The 17319-nt window shown below is 33.4% G+C and overlaps 2 protein-coding genes across 2 annotated transcripts in view; both read left to right on the top strand.

Annotated features, from left to right (window-relative positions):
• Positions 1-17319, top strand: part of LOC139503853 (homeobox protein Mohawk-like) — a 360650-nt gene that overhangs the window by 209278 nt on the left and 134053 nt on the right. The window lies entirely within an intron of this gene.
• LOC139502521 (uncharacterized) lies at positions 1373-12736 on the top strand. Its single transcript, XM_071292009.1, has 7 exons — positions 1373-1817; positions 2852-2919; positions 3722-4017; positions 5702-8765; positions 9516-9651; positions 10546-10647; positions 11744-12736. Exons 4-7 carry the CDS (start codon positions 7628-7630, stop codon positions 11961-11963), a joined length of 1596 nt encoding a protein of 531 aa, XP_071148110.1. The 5' UTR covers positions 1373-1817; positions 2852-2919; positions 3722-4017; positions 5702-7627; the 3' UTR covers positions 11964-12736.

The raw sequence follows: 17319 nt of genomic DNA, 5'->3' as shown, positions 1-17319 counted from the left end.
GGAAGTGTTAACCAGAAAAGAGGTAAAAATTTCTCTGAATTCAGAAATTATTTCCATGATTTTATTAATGCCAAAACTGCACAGCACCAGGTTTCACAATAATTAAAGCTTTTATTCATATTTTCAGTAGTGATTTTATCTTTATTGCAATCAACATATTTAAATACTGTAAACATAATAATAAATAAAGAAATTTATGTCAAGTTTTTATTATTCATGTTATTGTAAAAATGCTACCATATCAATTTTGACACTATAAAAACTTGCATTCTTAATTTCAACTGGTTTATGTGTAAATTGAAGGTCTGTACGTAGTTATCTGAAGGATTACATTGGTAGCAGACAGTTGTATAATCAGAATGACCCTAGTATCGTGTTCTGTAAAAAAGATCCTCTGGGAAAAGTATTTGGAGTTGATAAGTTTACCTTCACAGAAGCAACGTAAGTATTTATCTATAATTGTATACATTATCACTGAACTAGTATACATATTTGTTTAGGGGACAGCTGAAGGACTCCTCAGGATGCTGCAGTTTCTCTTTGCATTGAAGACCCATTGGTGGCGTTCCACTGTTGTTGGCTCTATGGGCAAGTTGATGTCTCTTTGACACATTCCCCATTTCCATTCTCAATTTTATGTATATAATATGCATGTTCTGTACCATTGAGGCCACATTTAAAAGAATGTCTGTTCCCCCTCCCCCGGGTCTACTCTTGTAAACAAACCAGGCAGGCATGTAATTTTTTTTTCCATGGTTTGACTTGTCCACTGGAGGCCACTTATCAGTTGTTAGTGCTCAATTTGAGTGTATTTATTTAGATTATCAATCCTTTTGCTTTAAAGCACTATTCAAAATATGCACATTTAGTGCATAAAACTAATGTAGCATTAAAGTGTATATTTACTTCTTTCTGATTTGACAGTTATTAAAGCTTTTATTAATAACATATTTTAAAGTACAGCTATTTTTAGAACCAGGCAGATCTTAAAAAATGCGATTCATCCAATATTCCAATTCTCAGTTTTTTGTGTATAAATATCTTCACTACAGTATTAAAGATAAGAATATACAAAAAAAATCACAAACAAAATAGTATAATACAAATAAAAATAATGATATTAAATCACTAGTTGTTCCTATCATTCCTTTGTAAATTGCACACTATTGAATGATGCTTATTTGGATGAACAACTAAGAACCCAGTATAATTATACACCAAATTGAAGTTTTATAACTTTTCTATGTTTATCATGTAAACATGGTAAAAGTGTGTTTTTTTTTAATAAAAGTGTAGAAAAAGAAATTTGAAAATTTGTTAGTTTGCCTGAAATTATCTCTCTTTTCCCGTAAAATTATGGAGCTCTCTTACTTGAAAACCATAAAATGTCTATTGTTTATATTCCATATCAACAACTATGGAAGCAGACGTTGAGATGAGATGCAGTTTCTCATGCTTTAGTAATGTAAAATGTGATACATCAATCTTCTATCCCGCTGAAAACGCTGTGATTTTGAAAAAGGAATGCATTAAGGATATAAGAAATCACCTAATTTCTAACAAACTGGGAAAATTTACAAATTTAAATGAGGGACATTTAATTTGCTTTCGGGCTGGAATATTTTCTGTCATGGGAGAATATTTGGGATGTCCGAACCACAGGTATTCTCTCGGTATGAAGTGGAGGAGGAGCAGCATATTATGTGGTCATCCTGACCACAAGGGTAAATCCAAGCCTGAATCCGACCGGGCAGTCACGCCTCAGATAAGCCACCACCTTTTGAGAACCAGAGGAGTTGTGCTTCCAATAGGATCAGGTAATCATCTCAAGTTTAAAGATAATTAGGAGGCTGTTTGATAACTTAATAAAACTTCAGAACCCAAGCCCTTAATTTGCAGTGTAGTACTGACAATTTTTTTAAAGAGTAATGTGGGACAAATGTGGGGGTAGAGTGAATTAATCTTAATTTTCAGTCTGAACTGTATCATGTCTGTTCGCCCTAATAACACATTTGCCCTGAGTCCGTTTTCTAGAAAATATTAATATTCAGGGCATCGAAGTTGAATAAACTTATTCAGATATTCAGGGGGGGGGGGGGGGGAGCTATGCTAAACATGTATTTTAAAAAAAAAATCTAAGTAAGTTTACATTTTGTCTTGCTAGTACTAGTGGCTACATGTATGCAATTTTTTAAAGTCTGAACATGAAAGTAATATATTGTCAATATAGAACTTCCAAGGTCTGAAGAACCATATTTTTTGTCTGTATTATATCATTTAAACCAACCATTTTTGGAGTAATTTAGGTGCCTTTCAAACCATATGTGTACACCATGTACACATTTACTCCAAAAATGGTTGTTTTTTATGATATAATACAATGTAATTCAGACAAAAATATGGTACAAGGTCTACTGAAATGTCTGCTTTTCTTGAATAGAACTATATATATACAGTTGGGACAAAATTTAAGATGTGGTCTTCTGTGACATGTCATACATTTATGAATGTGCCAAAATTTAAACTTCAATCCCTGCATACAAGTGTTACTGTAAAATATTTAGAAAACAATCAAAACTTATGAATGCAACAATGATTTCCCCATATACATGTTCATTATTTATATATTTCTTGACAATCTGTTCATTGCATGATTTGGTTTTTCACAGAATAAAACAATTGTAGTAATAAAATTATATTATCCCTAGGCCCATAGACATGATACACTTATTAAATTTAAAATAAAATGTACAAAATTTTAAAATTTATCACACACATTTGTACTTTTTTTATAAATTCAAAAATTAGCTTGAAAGTGCAAGTATCAAAATTATTTCTTTTTTTTATATAGGTTTGTGCAGAAATTGCAGACAGATTGTTACCAGAGAAATGGAAGAATCTATCTGGCCAAATTTTGAGGTACAACTTAAATGTGTACATGTATTATATAATCAAAGCAATACACCTTATCACTATTTATCTGCCATTACTGCAAAAATTCCAGTAAAATTTAAACGTCTGACATGATAGATAATATATCTGACACCACAATGGAAAAGTTATTGTTGTATTATCTCATAAGTTTAAGCAAAAGAGGTTTTTTGGTCAAGGGGAACAGATTTCCAAATACTGATATGGTGTATATATATGTATACATGTAAATGCATACCAAAAAAAACCAAAACAATCAAAACATTTTATTTGTATTGACACAAAACATTTTTTTTTAATTTAAAACAACAGGCCTGAAGGTTATAAATTGTAGACATTCTGCAGAGAACTAAACGCAACCTTCAAAAATGAGCAAATCCCATACCACGGGGGGGGGTCTCTTCCTATATAAAGGTATATACATATGTGCTGCTGGAATGGGTCCCTTTTTTGAAATATATCAATAGGTAGTAATTGACCGATTGTGATATATCAATGGGTCATAAATTTCAGTTTGTTGTGCAACGATCTTCACTGAATTTCCCAAACTCTTTGTCATTAAAATTTCCACATCTGCTGAAACTTATTTACACAAGTTTTGATATTGATTAAATTTAATTACACTGTCACAATTAATAATCTTCAGTAAATTACCCAGTAGATATTGAACCTTTTGCACTAGTTGCGTCACGTGAGTTGCGTAACACATCGATTTATTTGCACTCAATTTGTTGCGTCTATTCTCATTGACATTGTGTGTCTTGCTTAATCACTTTTAATTTGTTGAAAGAATTTGTCATTATTTGATTGCCAAAATGAAAGACATACGAAGCATTGACAGAGGGAAATGTTTAAATTGTCATGAATGTCAGGAATTTACTGGAACTTTAAGATGTGATTATTGTGACTGTGTAGCTGCAAAACACATTCGAAAACAAGAGGAGGAAGCTATAACGGGAGATGAATCAAACAAACATTTCAAATTGGACACTTTGGAACATAGTGGTCATAGTGATGTAGGATTAACATCACTGACGAGTGGGTTCGAGAATTTAGAAGAAAACTGCGTAGAAGAAGTTTCAAATGGTATGTGCAAACTTAATTTCAACCAAGTGTTGTATTTTTATTTGTTCGTCCATAATAAACAACGTTTCACGTTTAGGGGACGACCTTTTGATATTCTGGAGGGGGGGGGGGGGCAGGAGTTTTTGTTTCGGATGAGTTATTTGTTTTCACTTTATGCCAATCCAACGTTATTTATTTTTCACTGCGTAACTGTTTATTTTCAGCTTTTGCCAGGACAAGTTATTTATTTTTAAAACCTGTTATTAATTTTCAAAATCCTGCCTGATGAGTTATTTATTTTCACTTTATGCTTAACCAGTTTATTTATTTTTCACGGCTTCGCTGCTCAACTATTTATTTTCAGCTTTTGCCAGGACAGGTTATTTATTTTCACAATCCTCCTCCCCCTCCTTGGCAATATATCAATTACAATTTAAATATTTCCATTAAATATGATGTTTTGTAAAGAAAAGACTTTTGAACTAATTTATTTATGTGATATTTGGTTAAATTTTGCAAGATTGATGAAATGTGAAACCATTTTTAAAAAAACTATGTTTACATAATATAAACATTAACTGACCCTTTTAAAGTCTGACAATTGTAACATAATCTGATGAAGACTGTGTAAAAGACTGTCAATATAAAGATTAAAATAAGACTGTACATGTCTGGTGTTCAGAAGTCAGTTTCACAAAAAAACTTAAGACTAAGATTGATCATAAGTATACTGACTTGTTCATGACTTACGATCAACTGTAGTCGTAAGATTTTTTGTGAAAATGACTGCAGAATCTTATTATATATCAAAAATATACTATTCCTTGATTTCATTTTAATAAAAAGAATGAAGTCATTTAAAATGATATAACCAATTGTTTTCAACCAATTGTTCAGAGAACAATTGATGGTGGTGGTCTTTCCCCCATTGGTTAGTTGGTTGGTTATTTTGCAAAAATCATTATTTTTATTGATTGATCGGCAATCTGTCACACAGATAAATGGGGTCCAGTATTACACATTGTACTTGGTAAATTGATTGATAGGCAATCTGTAACACAGATAAATGGAGCCCGTATTACAGTGTACTTGATAAATAAATTTCTAATCATGATTAAATGATTACTCTGAATCATGATTTGATTGATTAGATCTTCATGAAGATCGATTGAATGGTTATTAATAGTAAAACTCGATTGATTGATCGGCAATCTGTCAAACGTCAATGGGGCCCGTATTACACAGTGTACTTGATTGATTGATTACATGGTCATTTTGAATCAAGATTTGACTGATTAGATCTTTATGAAGATCGATTGATTGGTAATACATGGTAAAACTCGATCGATTGACTGGCAATCTGTAAAACGGCAATGTGGCCCGTATTACACAATGTACTCGGTTGATTGATGCCTGATCATGCATGGTTGATTACATTGTTATTTTGAATCATGATTTGATTGATAAGATCTTCGTGAAGATCGATTGATTGGTGATATATGGTAAAACTCAAGCGAGCGACTCCGTCCGTCAGTCCGTCCCATGAACTTTGTATATATGAAGTGTGATTATAATAAAGACACCGACCTACTGTCTGCCGATACTTCCATTTAAATCAAGAGAGGAAGTATTCTTAGCACGACACAGCGTGCATTATTGTTACTATTTAAGTGTTTATAAATAATGCATTTTATTTCTTTTGCAGTTAATGATAGCATTTTCCATGATGGGATTTCAAGATTGGAGAGTCTTATTAGTGAACTAGAGAAAGAAGAAAATGAAAAATTCAATGTAAGCTGTAAATTTAAAGTTGTTGAGGAAGATGGAAAATCTATGTTTTCTTGCTCTCTTTGCAACAAAAATTACAAGTTGGGAGATTTTGGAAAGAAAATCCAAAATGTTAAATTTCATGCCAGTTCAAGGGGACATTTGGCAAATGTTTATGCAGTTGGGATGAACAAGGAATTTTTCTGCTTAATCGAAAGAATGCACATTGTCGCTGCTGCAAAATTGACATAAACTTGGGATGCAGAGGAAATCCTGTCCAGAGAGCCAGGGAACATGCAAACAGCAGAGACCATAAGGAACGACAGGCTAAGTTTCAGACTAACAAAACTAGAGACATTGCAAGCTTTTTCATTAAAGGTAACTTGAATGAAGAGAAAACCAGTTGACTAGATGTGACAAAGTGTCAAGGATATTATTTAAATTATACAACATATCTCATGGCATCAGGAGAGGAACAGTCTTTCAATGTTAAATTATTAATCAATGACGTTAAAGTAGGAGAAGACGACAGCAAAACAAGCTGGTATCCTTTGCCGTTTGTAACTGTTAATTTAAAGAAACATACAACAGAATTTAAAGGAACATTTAAGCATGTTAAATGTACTGGTTATGTGATGAAAGAAGGAAACATATGTGAGCTGTGCAAAGGTATACCTACTTTGCCATCTTTCAAAAAGAGGTTACTCTTACGTACTCTCAACGTAAATGATGGGAACAGGGACTTAACAAAGGTTCGTTTTGATTACATGACTAAAACAGAACAACTTAATTTACTTCAAAAGAAATCTGAAGAACTTAAAAAGTGTCGTTCAGATGCATTTTTTCTTAAAAGCAAACACATTCGATTTAAATTACGTACAAGAACACTTAGAGAGAAATTGACAGAATTTAGTTCAAGAGGTGACATTAAGGCAATTTACCATAAGCTAGTAAAAGCGGAGGAAAAGGGAATTTTAGACAACAAAAATGTTTTCCTTGAAACAATTGAATCGATTGCCAACAATTTCCATGTGCAAGGACCGCACGGGAAACGATATAAGTCTGGTACACGAAAAATTTTCGAAGCACTGTTAATCATGGGAGGTCCGAAACTGGCAAACTTTGTTGCAATTAACTTGGAAGGGCCAAATCTGAATACCATGTATCTATGGCGGAAATTGCCCACTTTGAAATGGCTCCTGGAATACAAGAAAAAAACTTTGTTTACTATTCAAAACTAGTAAAGGGTATTATGGAAATTTACAAAATACCACGAACTCCTGTTTTAGCGGCAGAAGATGAGACAGCTATTGTTGGTACTGTTATGTATCACCAAGATAGAGATGAACTTTTGGGGTTTTGTGGACCTAAAGACAACCACAAATGCATGGAGAATAATCACATAAAAGTTGGCAACGACCGTGATGCTTATGACCGTCTGGTAAATGCATTTGAAAAGAACATTATTGGTAAATATGCAAGAGTTATATTACTTAATCCTTTGCATGAAAAGATTCCACATTTAGTAGCATTACTTATGCCAACATGCAACCGATTCACTCATCATACTGTATACCATCAGTGGCAAAAGGTACAAAATTTTTATGAGCTACATCTGGAACATGAATTAGGACCGCTTATAGGTAATAGTTCTGATGGTGACAGCAGGCGAAGAAAACTGCATTTACAACTCATGACATGTACCGCAGGAGACAGATTCAGACCTATTGGATGACATCTTGGTTTCATATTTTCAGCTAGGAAAGAAGTGGTTGAAAATGGTTATGTAATAAGAGAAATTGGAGATCAAGACGTAATACATAACCATAAGAAAATCATAAATCACCTTGATCATACATCAAGAATGCTACATATTGGACCAGATTTGCTTGTACATATGAACCAAATTGAGCTGGTTATGAGATCATTCCCTGTTTTAGTGCACGGGTTGACACGAGATCATGTACGGAGAGATCGTGATCGTCAAAACTGGAAAGTAGCACAGGAGTTATCATTTCAGAGGGTGCAAGATTGTCTCAATGATCTAATTAATGGAAGTGACGACCGTGCTCCTATTCCTTCAGTCAAAGGAACTAAGGCCTTTCTTTATGTGGTACATCAGTATGTTGACATTTTCTTCAGTCCGAAAGCTTCGCTTGCTGAACGTATCTCTCTCGCAGGATTTGTCACACATTTTCTAGGAATTTGGCGGAATTATGTTTACCTTAATCAAGCACTTACTCTGACCTCCAATTTTTTGTCCCGAGAAACATATTGCGACATATTTATTTCAGTTCACTTTGCAGTAATGCTTATTTGCTTCTACAGAGATAATTTTCCAAACAGCCAATACTTACTCCATCTAACAGGGTCAGATTGTTGCGAAGACTTCTTTTCAAAGAATGGCCAGTTTGTAGGCAACCATCATGTGTATCCATATGGTCAAATGTATCGCAATGTAAGCCATATGATCCGACTAAGTCAGATTGAAGCTAATGATAATGCCCCAAAGTTTGCCAAAGCCCACATTAAGCAGGAGAATGTATGGAAAAGTCAGTATCCTGGAGGAGTAACATGTTCCTTGAGAGACTACCCTGCTTTAGGCGAAGAAATTTCTGCATGGAAAATTGGAATACGTCGTGCCCGAGATCTTGCAAAGGAACTTGGAATAATTCCACGTGACCTCAACATAGATTTAGGGTTTGATGATGACGACGGGGATGATGACGACGGGGATGATGATGATGGGGATGATGATGATGGGGATGATGACGACGATACTGATGACAATTATGGATGGTTTTATAAACCCTTTGATAATTGTAACCATGATAAACTGTTTAAAAATCTATCAGGGGATACATGTAACAACAACAATCACGATTCTGATGAATATTGCGATGACGACGATTTGGATCCATGTATTGCTACGGATGAAACTCAGGAAATACATGATAGTAGTGATGATAGTCAAGATGAGAACTCTACATATACGCCAATGAGTAAGTACATTATGTTCAAAACAGTCTATTGACTTAAGGCACCTGAAAACACGTGTGCCTGAAAGTATATATGACAGACTATGGTCATAATTCTTTTAAAAGTATTCTTCAGGTTCTAAATTGTAAGATCGAACTATTTTTAGACAAATTTTGCGATCAATATGTCATCATACATGAAACAATTTTTAGTCACTTGTTTCCAATAACAATAATTTATAGTTCTACATGTTCTTTAAACAATAGTTTGTTCTGTGGAATTAATTATGCATAGGTGTTAAAATGATTTCTTGCCTTTTGACAAAAAGAACAAATACAAGTTAATAAACATATAAAAATATATTATTTATATAAAACATTTTTTGAAATCCCTAGTCAAGAGATTTGTCAACACAACCTCAGTTCCATTGAATGTTTAAAAAAAACCAGACTATTATAGCATAGGTTTAAATTGCACAAGTTTATTCATTACATAATGTGAATACAAAATGTAGATGTCCTAGAAATTTACGAAAATGGAAATGTCTAAGAAGAAAAAATCGTGACATGGAACAACACCTTAATATCATTGTTGATTGTCATTTTTTTAATATTATTCGATATTCTATTTTTTTGATTGGATACTTGTTAAAACAATAAAAGCAAACACAACTACAAATGTATTGTTTTATCCAAAAATCAAAGCTTCTTAATATAAAACAGAGATGATTTTTTTTACTTGTATCTAATGTAACCTTTATCAATATATTTCAGACATTTTTGAACCAACAAGTTCAGAATTCATGGAAATGCATGAATGTATAGATGTAGCAATCGACAATTTTGAAGAACACTCTGACCAGAATAGCGTTAATATTGATGACAGTATACCGAGCTCTTTACAGAAACGGTAATTTAATATATTTAATATATATATATTCAGGAATTCTAAGGCGATAGTGTTTTACCGTGTCATGGGAAATGCATTTTCTCTCTCTCATAAAACCTGTAAACATGTAATGTACGCATTATTTATCTATGTCACAGTTGTTCTTTGTGGTGAATGTTACTGATATGTCTGTTTTTTAGTCTACAGTGGTGTGATGTATGTGTTATTTTTTACACTTGCCATACATGCGGGAGGTTTGACTGGCCATAAAACCAGGTTAAATCGACCATTATTTTCCGGAATAATGTCCTGTGCCAAGTCATGAATTGGCAACTGTAAATCAGACAGTCCGTTTCTGTGTTTTGGTGTTAGGCTTTGTGTAATTATGCGTTTGCTGTTTTCTTGTGGTTGGTTGTTTCCCTCGGTTTTGGTGTGTTTCACGGATTGTTCACTTTTTATCGTATTATGACTTTGTGAACAGGGGTATACTACTGTTGCTTATATTTATTTATGTTTGAGTACGCTGAATTAATTAAGAAGAAAGATAACCTTTACTGTAACAAACACTGAGGAAATAAGACATTAAAAGAAGTTACATGAGGCTCGCACAACGTTATCAAAGGACTCAGAATCAACCAATCAAATTATTGCCAGGTGTGATTCTGTCACCAGCTATGCTTGAATCACCCCCATCAGTACCCGAAAATGTGTGTTGCTAGCCAGTGCTATATGCACAAAAAACAAACCCAATAAGTAAAAACATCTTTATATTATATAAATGTTATAGTTAAGCATGGGAATTATGATAAGATTCTTCACATACTTTTACTGAATACAACCATGACAACTATTAATGAAAGATGTACAAAAGATCACTTAATTCAATGGAATTTCAGAGACAATTAATATTTTTAGACAAAGAATAGACGCAACACTTCTGGTTCCAGAACATGGCATCCAACATAAGACAACTCTTGTAAAACTTCTAAATGAAGACCCAAATTTATCAAAAGACAGGTATGCAGTTAATTCTTACAGATACATTAATTTTTGTCAGATATCTTTCATGCCCTTAAATATAAGCCATACAAAAAGGCAGTGGCTATTTATCAAAATATCTAATTATAGCAGGCAAAATAGCATATTTCTAAAGCAATCTTCCTTTTAAAAAAAATAAAAAACAAAACCAATGCAGATAGTCTTAGAATTTAAAAAATAATTTTACAAATTCACTCATATACAATGTATAAGTCGTTATACACAAAGAACTGACAAAGCGGAAAAATAAGAAATTTTAATCATAGCCGGCAAAATAGTACGATGCTGGCAAAAATGTCAGCTGCCTACAAAAAGATTGATGAGGGGTCCTTGCAGTGGGTCATTGATGCATACACCTTTTAAAAAAAACCAATGGAATAATCGATTTGTTTTTAAAATACATACGGAAATGACTTACAAATTTATAATAACATTTTCCTGTGGTCGCAATGCAAAACATATGAATAAAGGCGGGTAGAGAGCAAGGAGGTGAACTGTGGTTTATTTTAATCAATAGTACAGAGTAAAGCGATGCTTGGGGCTGTCTTGATTTGATTTGTGAGAATCATGACAACCGAAACATTGAAGGTCATGCTCTGACCTATAATTGCATACATTAAATAACTTGGGTCTTGGACGGAGAGGTGTCTCATTTGGTCATTGGCAACATAGCATATCTAATGTTTTGGCCTTCTTTTACTTTAAGGGTCCCTATACTTTAGAGTTAAGGAGCATTTGTGGTTATGGTTAGGTTAGGGGTTGTTTTAGGTTAGGGTTAGGGCTAGTGTTAGGTTTAAGTATGGGTTACGGCAAGGTTTGAGGTTTGAGGTTAAGAATAGTTTTGTAGAGTTCTTTATGGGTTGGGATCCCTAAAGTAAAAGAAGGCCAATATTTTTTATGTATAAACCCTCTTTCATGGCATCATGCGTATGAATTCCTACATGCATAGGAAAACTAGTTTTTTAAATATTTATGAAATATTTAATTTAGGCAAATTTTAAGTGCATTTGAAACTTAAAAAAAGCCTCCAAAAATGGATTTAATTTCAAAAATTGACGATTTATATTTGTTACAGGTTAGTGCGTGTACGACAGGCTGCCTTACCAAATATGGCCAAATCGGCACAATTAGGAACAGACAACGGCATTAATCTTTTTGAGGACTTCGCCTATGTTGATAGGACAGCAAAGACTTTTCAAATTGGACACATCCAAAGGATGCAAAGAACAATTGTAGCTAAAAACAAAAGGCAGTTGGACATAAAGATACGGTTTCTTTTTCGGCATACTTTTTAAACGACTTACAAATTACATTTTCAAAGTACAAGAGGATAAGTGAAGACATGTACAAGATTAACATATTTGAAATAGTCTCAATAACAGCCTCTGATATCATATGCCATGTCAATTTAACATTTCAATCTGGTGTATTAATTCTTTCTGCAGAAGAATTATCTGTTATTGAGCAATCAGTCGAAAAGTTAATGAACACAAACCATGGTAAAACAAAAGAAGGTAGAGCTACAGGACAGAAGAGATCAGTTTCATATCAACATGCATTTCAGGACTTTGACGGGAGATTTGCTGAAGTTGTTATCTCGTCACATTCTGAATCGGACAATCGCCGAAGTTCAAGGATACAGAAGCAAATCCACTACATTACATAGGTGCAAAACCACCAAAGAGTTTTCTATTACTTATAAATAAGAAGATGTGGTATGAGTGTCAATGAGACAACTCTCCATGCAAGTCACAATGTATAAAAAGTTAACAGTTATAGGTCAAAGTACGGCCTTCAACACGGAACTTCTATTACTGTTTGTTAAATTAAATTTTTCAAAAAATTGTGCAGAATTTGCTTAACTTTTCAACTGATTGCTCATAGAGCAAAAAAAATGCATTAAATACAGGTTTATTTCCTCAAAACTGTGTGTTTTTGGCTCATAATTATAACCAGCTGTGAAGTCATATTGTTTGTGCTATTGCACCTTCAAAATAGTGTTTTTACTTGTTATTGTTTGAAAAGTTCAATGTTTCGTATAAATTAAAGTGTATTGTATAATTGAAAAGTGTTTTTGATGTATAATAAGATTGTATATGCATATAGGTACTATTTGAGCTGATAAATATATGAATGGGTTATGATTTCGCTGTGAAATATATGTATAGGTAGGGATTTCACAATTATTCAATATATGAATGGGGGGTGTTTTTAAAATCCCAGCTGCACACCTGTACCCAAAATCCCATGTTGAGACCCCCCGTGTCCCATACAGCAAAGTCAGATATAAAAAGCCGTGAAATCACAAATGTTAAACCATTCATACTAGAAAAATAAGGGCCTATAATTAGGGTAAAATTTCTTTTTTTAAGGAAAACCAATATATGTTACACAGCAACAGGGCTCACACTACTTCAGAATTATAGGGAGAAGTGACTTCTCTTTTTGAAACTGATAGGGAGAAGTGGTGAGATTTGAAAGAGAAGTGCTCATTCGCGCGGTGCGATACAATGTTTGGATTTTACAATAGTATAAAGGGTCATATGTAAATAATGTTCTTTTTATACTGTTCAATTCATATCTGAGTAAAAAAATTACAATTAAAGTAACATTTGAAATTAAAAGTTGTTTAAGCTTGTGAGAAACTACCAACTAAATATCTAGCACTAAAAAAATAAAAAAATATTTAAAAAAATGTAAAAAAATTATTATATATTAATTACAATTTAATTAAAAATTATCTTGTGTATGACATTCAGTGTTTCTCATAAAAAATATAAAAGTTATTAAGCTGGGCCATAATATATTGATATTAGTATAATAGTCTCAGAGTTAAGCAACTTTAATCAATAGTTTGAAACAATCCATAAAAAATATAAGGAATTATATACACCAATCAATTAGATGTAACCAAAAGTCTCTTAATGCGTGTGGAATGCGTAATTTTCCCCTTTGGGGTCAATATTCTTCTGTCAGCTGTTCCATCCGTGCGTCCGTAGTAATTATTGTAAAAGTACGGACTTCGGTCATAGCTGGTCCGCTTCAGATCCGGAGATTAGAAATCGGTCAATGGCGGACGAATGCAAGAAAATTTACAAAAATAAACGATGTTTGACAAGTTATTTGGAAAGGAACATGACGTTTTTAATGCAATAAATGGATTAAAATTTACTGGAGGCAACTTTTATCACGTTTAAATGAAGTAACAAACTTATTTTGCCGCCGAAATTGAGGTTGATGTACGTTTTCGAGTAACAAGCACCGGTCTTGCGGAAATGCACGAAGTGATAAAAAGTTGTATTTTTATCAAAAAACCTGCTACACACTGCGAAGACAATGCTTCAACCTCTTTTCAAAAGATAATGAATCGTTTATGTCTGAATTTCTTTAATTATCAATAAAAATTTGTTGTTTCATCAACTTGGTAAAAATTGAAAATGTCCGATGACGGAAGCGACTGAAAGCGACTGTCGTCAAGAACAGGGCGACTTGTTTTCGCTTTTGGGGGTCGGGGAAAGCGAAGTGACGGTCGGGAAGGCGACTTCTTCGCCCAAGTCGCCTGGTAGCGTGAGCCCTGCAGCAACATATATCAACCACTTAATTACAGGCTCCTGACTTGGGACAGGCACATAACTTCAGAATGAGTCAAAATTAAAAATGTTAGCAGGATCCCAACCTTACTTCTAATCCGGGACCAGTTTTACATTACATGTTTATAAAATCATGCTTTTTTCATGACAATAAAATATAATGTCAGGACTAGTATACATGTAAGTAACATGTACATGTATTACATTTTAACAATGAACAAAAGTTATTCTGAGACCTGTCAAACATTGTCAAAAGGAGTTGCACATTAGACGGATATATTGATTTTAGTGATCAGCTTGTTATGATATTGATTCAATGTAAACATTTCTTCAAATATTTTATGATTGTAGGTTTTTATGCCCTGACAAAGGGCATTATATTTTTTTTGTCTGTCCGTTCATCTGTCTGTCCATTGGTCTGTTTGTCTGTCTTCAGGTTACAGTTTCAGGTCAAAGAAGTTTTTGATAAAGTACATTTAATCAACTTAAAATTTAGTACCAATCTTGCCTAAGATATGATATTTTAATCTCAATGCCAAATTGTCCACTGAACATAGTAATTGATAGTGCAATTGGGGCTCATGTGATCTATGGACATATTCTTGTTTTTCTAGTTATTTTCAATGTTTGTAAGGCCTTGAAGAATATTTTTTCTATTTTATTTTTCAGATATTTGTAGCACCAAGTAGAGCAGATCCTGTAGAAGAAAATAAAGACTTCAAGCCAGATAGCTTATTAAAGGTATAAACCTTCATTATTGTACACACTATACTATGTTGCCAAAATATGTAAAACTTCTCTGGTCTACAAACAAATTTATTTCAAACTTTTTGTAGATGATGCACTTAAAACTTTTTTATTATCATGATTACATGTATATTCATGTAGATATGATAAGATGACTGATATGGTATAAGTCCCAATGAGACAACTTTTCCTCCTAGTCATAATTTATTATATCGTTGCGGAGGGTATAATGTTTTTGACCCGTCAGTCCGTCCGTCCATCAGTCCTGTTTCTTGTCATCGCAACTCCTCTCAAACCACACAACAGAATTTCACGAAACCTTTTCAGATGAAAAGGACATACTATGTAGTTGTGCATATCGACCGGAAATTGCGATTCAATTTTTTTTATAAGAGTTACGCCCCTTTGAACTTATTTGCTTAATGTACTACTGCAACAGTTTGTCATCGCAACTCCTCTGAAACTACACAACAGAATTTCACAAAACCTTTTTAGATAATAAGGACATACTATGTAGATGTGCATATCGACAGGAAATTACGATTCAATTTTTTTTCTAGGAGTTACCCCCCTTTGAACTTATTTACTTTATTGTACTACTGCAACAGTTTGTCATCGCAACTCCTCTGAAACTGCACAACAGAATTTCATGAAACCTTTTAAGATAATAAGGACATACTATGTAGATGTGCATATCGACAGGAAATTACGATTCAATTTTTTTTCTAGGAGTTACATCTCTTTGAACTTATTTGCTTTAAGGTACTACTTCAACAGTTTGTCATCTCAACTCCTCTGAAACCACACAACAGAATTTCATGAACATTTGTAGATAATAAGGACATACTATGTAGATGTGCATATCAACAGGAAATTACGATTCAATTTTTTTTCTAGGAGTTACGCCCCTTTGAACTTATTTGCTTCAATATACTTCTGCAACAGTTTGTCATCTCATACCGTGTGATGCGTTTTCAGATTCATCACTTGACAACTTCCTGTTTACCGAACATTTGTATGATTTTACACATGATAGCCAAGTTGAAAATTTTCGTCACATTTTTCTCAGGAACTACAATACAATACAAGGATTTCTGAAATTTGGTTTCAGGGTTTATCTAAGTCAGCTATACCGTGTGATGCGTTTTCAGATTGATCACTTGATAACTTCCTGTTTACCGAACACTTGTATGATTTTACACATGATAGCCAAGTTGAAAATTTTCGTCACATTTTTCTCAGGAACTACACATCCACCCTTTCTGTAATTTGGTATCAACATTTATATATGTCAGCCATACCGTGTGATGCGTTTTCAGATTCATCACTTGGCAACTTCCTGTTTACCGAACACTTGTATGATTTTACACAAGATAGCCAAGTTGAAAATTTTCGTCACATTTTTCTCAGGAACTACAATACAATACAAGGATTATCTAAGTCAGCTATACCGTGTGATGCGTTTTCAGATTGATCACTTGACAACTTCCTGTTTACCGAACACTTGTATGATTTTACACATGATAGCCAAGTTGAAAATTTTCGTCACATTTTTCTCAGGAACTACACATCCACCCTTTCTGTCATTTATATATGTCAGCCATACCGTGTGATGCGTTTTCAGATTCATCACTAGACAACTTCCTGTTTACCGAACACTTGTATGATTTTACACATGACAGCCAAGTTGAAAATTTTCGTCACATTTTTCTCAGGAACTACAATACAAGGATTTCTGAAATTTGGTTTCAGGATTTATATAAGTCAGCTATACCGTGTGATGCGTTTTCAGATTCATCACTTGACAACTTCCTGTTTACCGAACACTTGCATATTTTTACACTATTAATATTATCCACTTGCGGCGGGGGTATCATCAGTGAGCAGTAGCTCGCAGTTTCACTTGTTTTTTCAAAAAAAAAATAGACGTATTGCCACCAAAATTATAATGACATTTTATTATTTATACACTTCATCAGCTTGCCCCAGCAAGCTTGCTTAATATTCTAGCTGATTCAATCAATAATGATGTATGTCTAATGTTTAGGGATTTTCTTAATTTCATGAATGCAAACATTGAATTTTATCAGAATGAAGAGCCTGTATTGAAAAGACCACGCAGAGAAATTGTCAGTTGTTTTGATACACCAGGACTGTATGAAGTATCATCACAGGTAAATATAGTGTTCCCATACCCAAATGTTATTTACATTTCAATATTGTAATGGGGAAAAAATGTCCATGAGACAAAAAACAAATTAAAACATTGAATATATAAGAATATAAAAAAAAAAAAGAATACTACACAGTCTAC

The sequence above is a fragment of the Mytilus edulis genome, chromosome 14 (genome assembly GCF_963676685.1).
Source record: "Mytilus edulis chromosome 14, xbMytEdul2.2, whole genome shotgun sequence".
Classification (NCBI taxonomy): domain Eukaryota; kingdom Metazoa; phylum Mollusca; class Bivalvia; order Mytilida; family Mytilidae; genus Mytilus; species Mytilus edulis.
The sequence above is the reverse complement of the archived record's forward strand: the minus strand, read 5'-3'. Positions and strand labels throughout refer to the sequence as shown.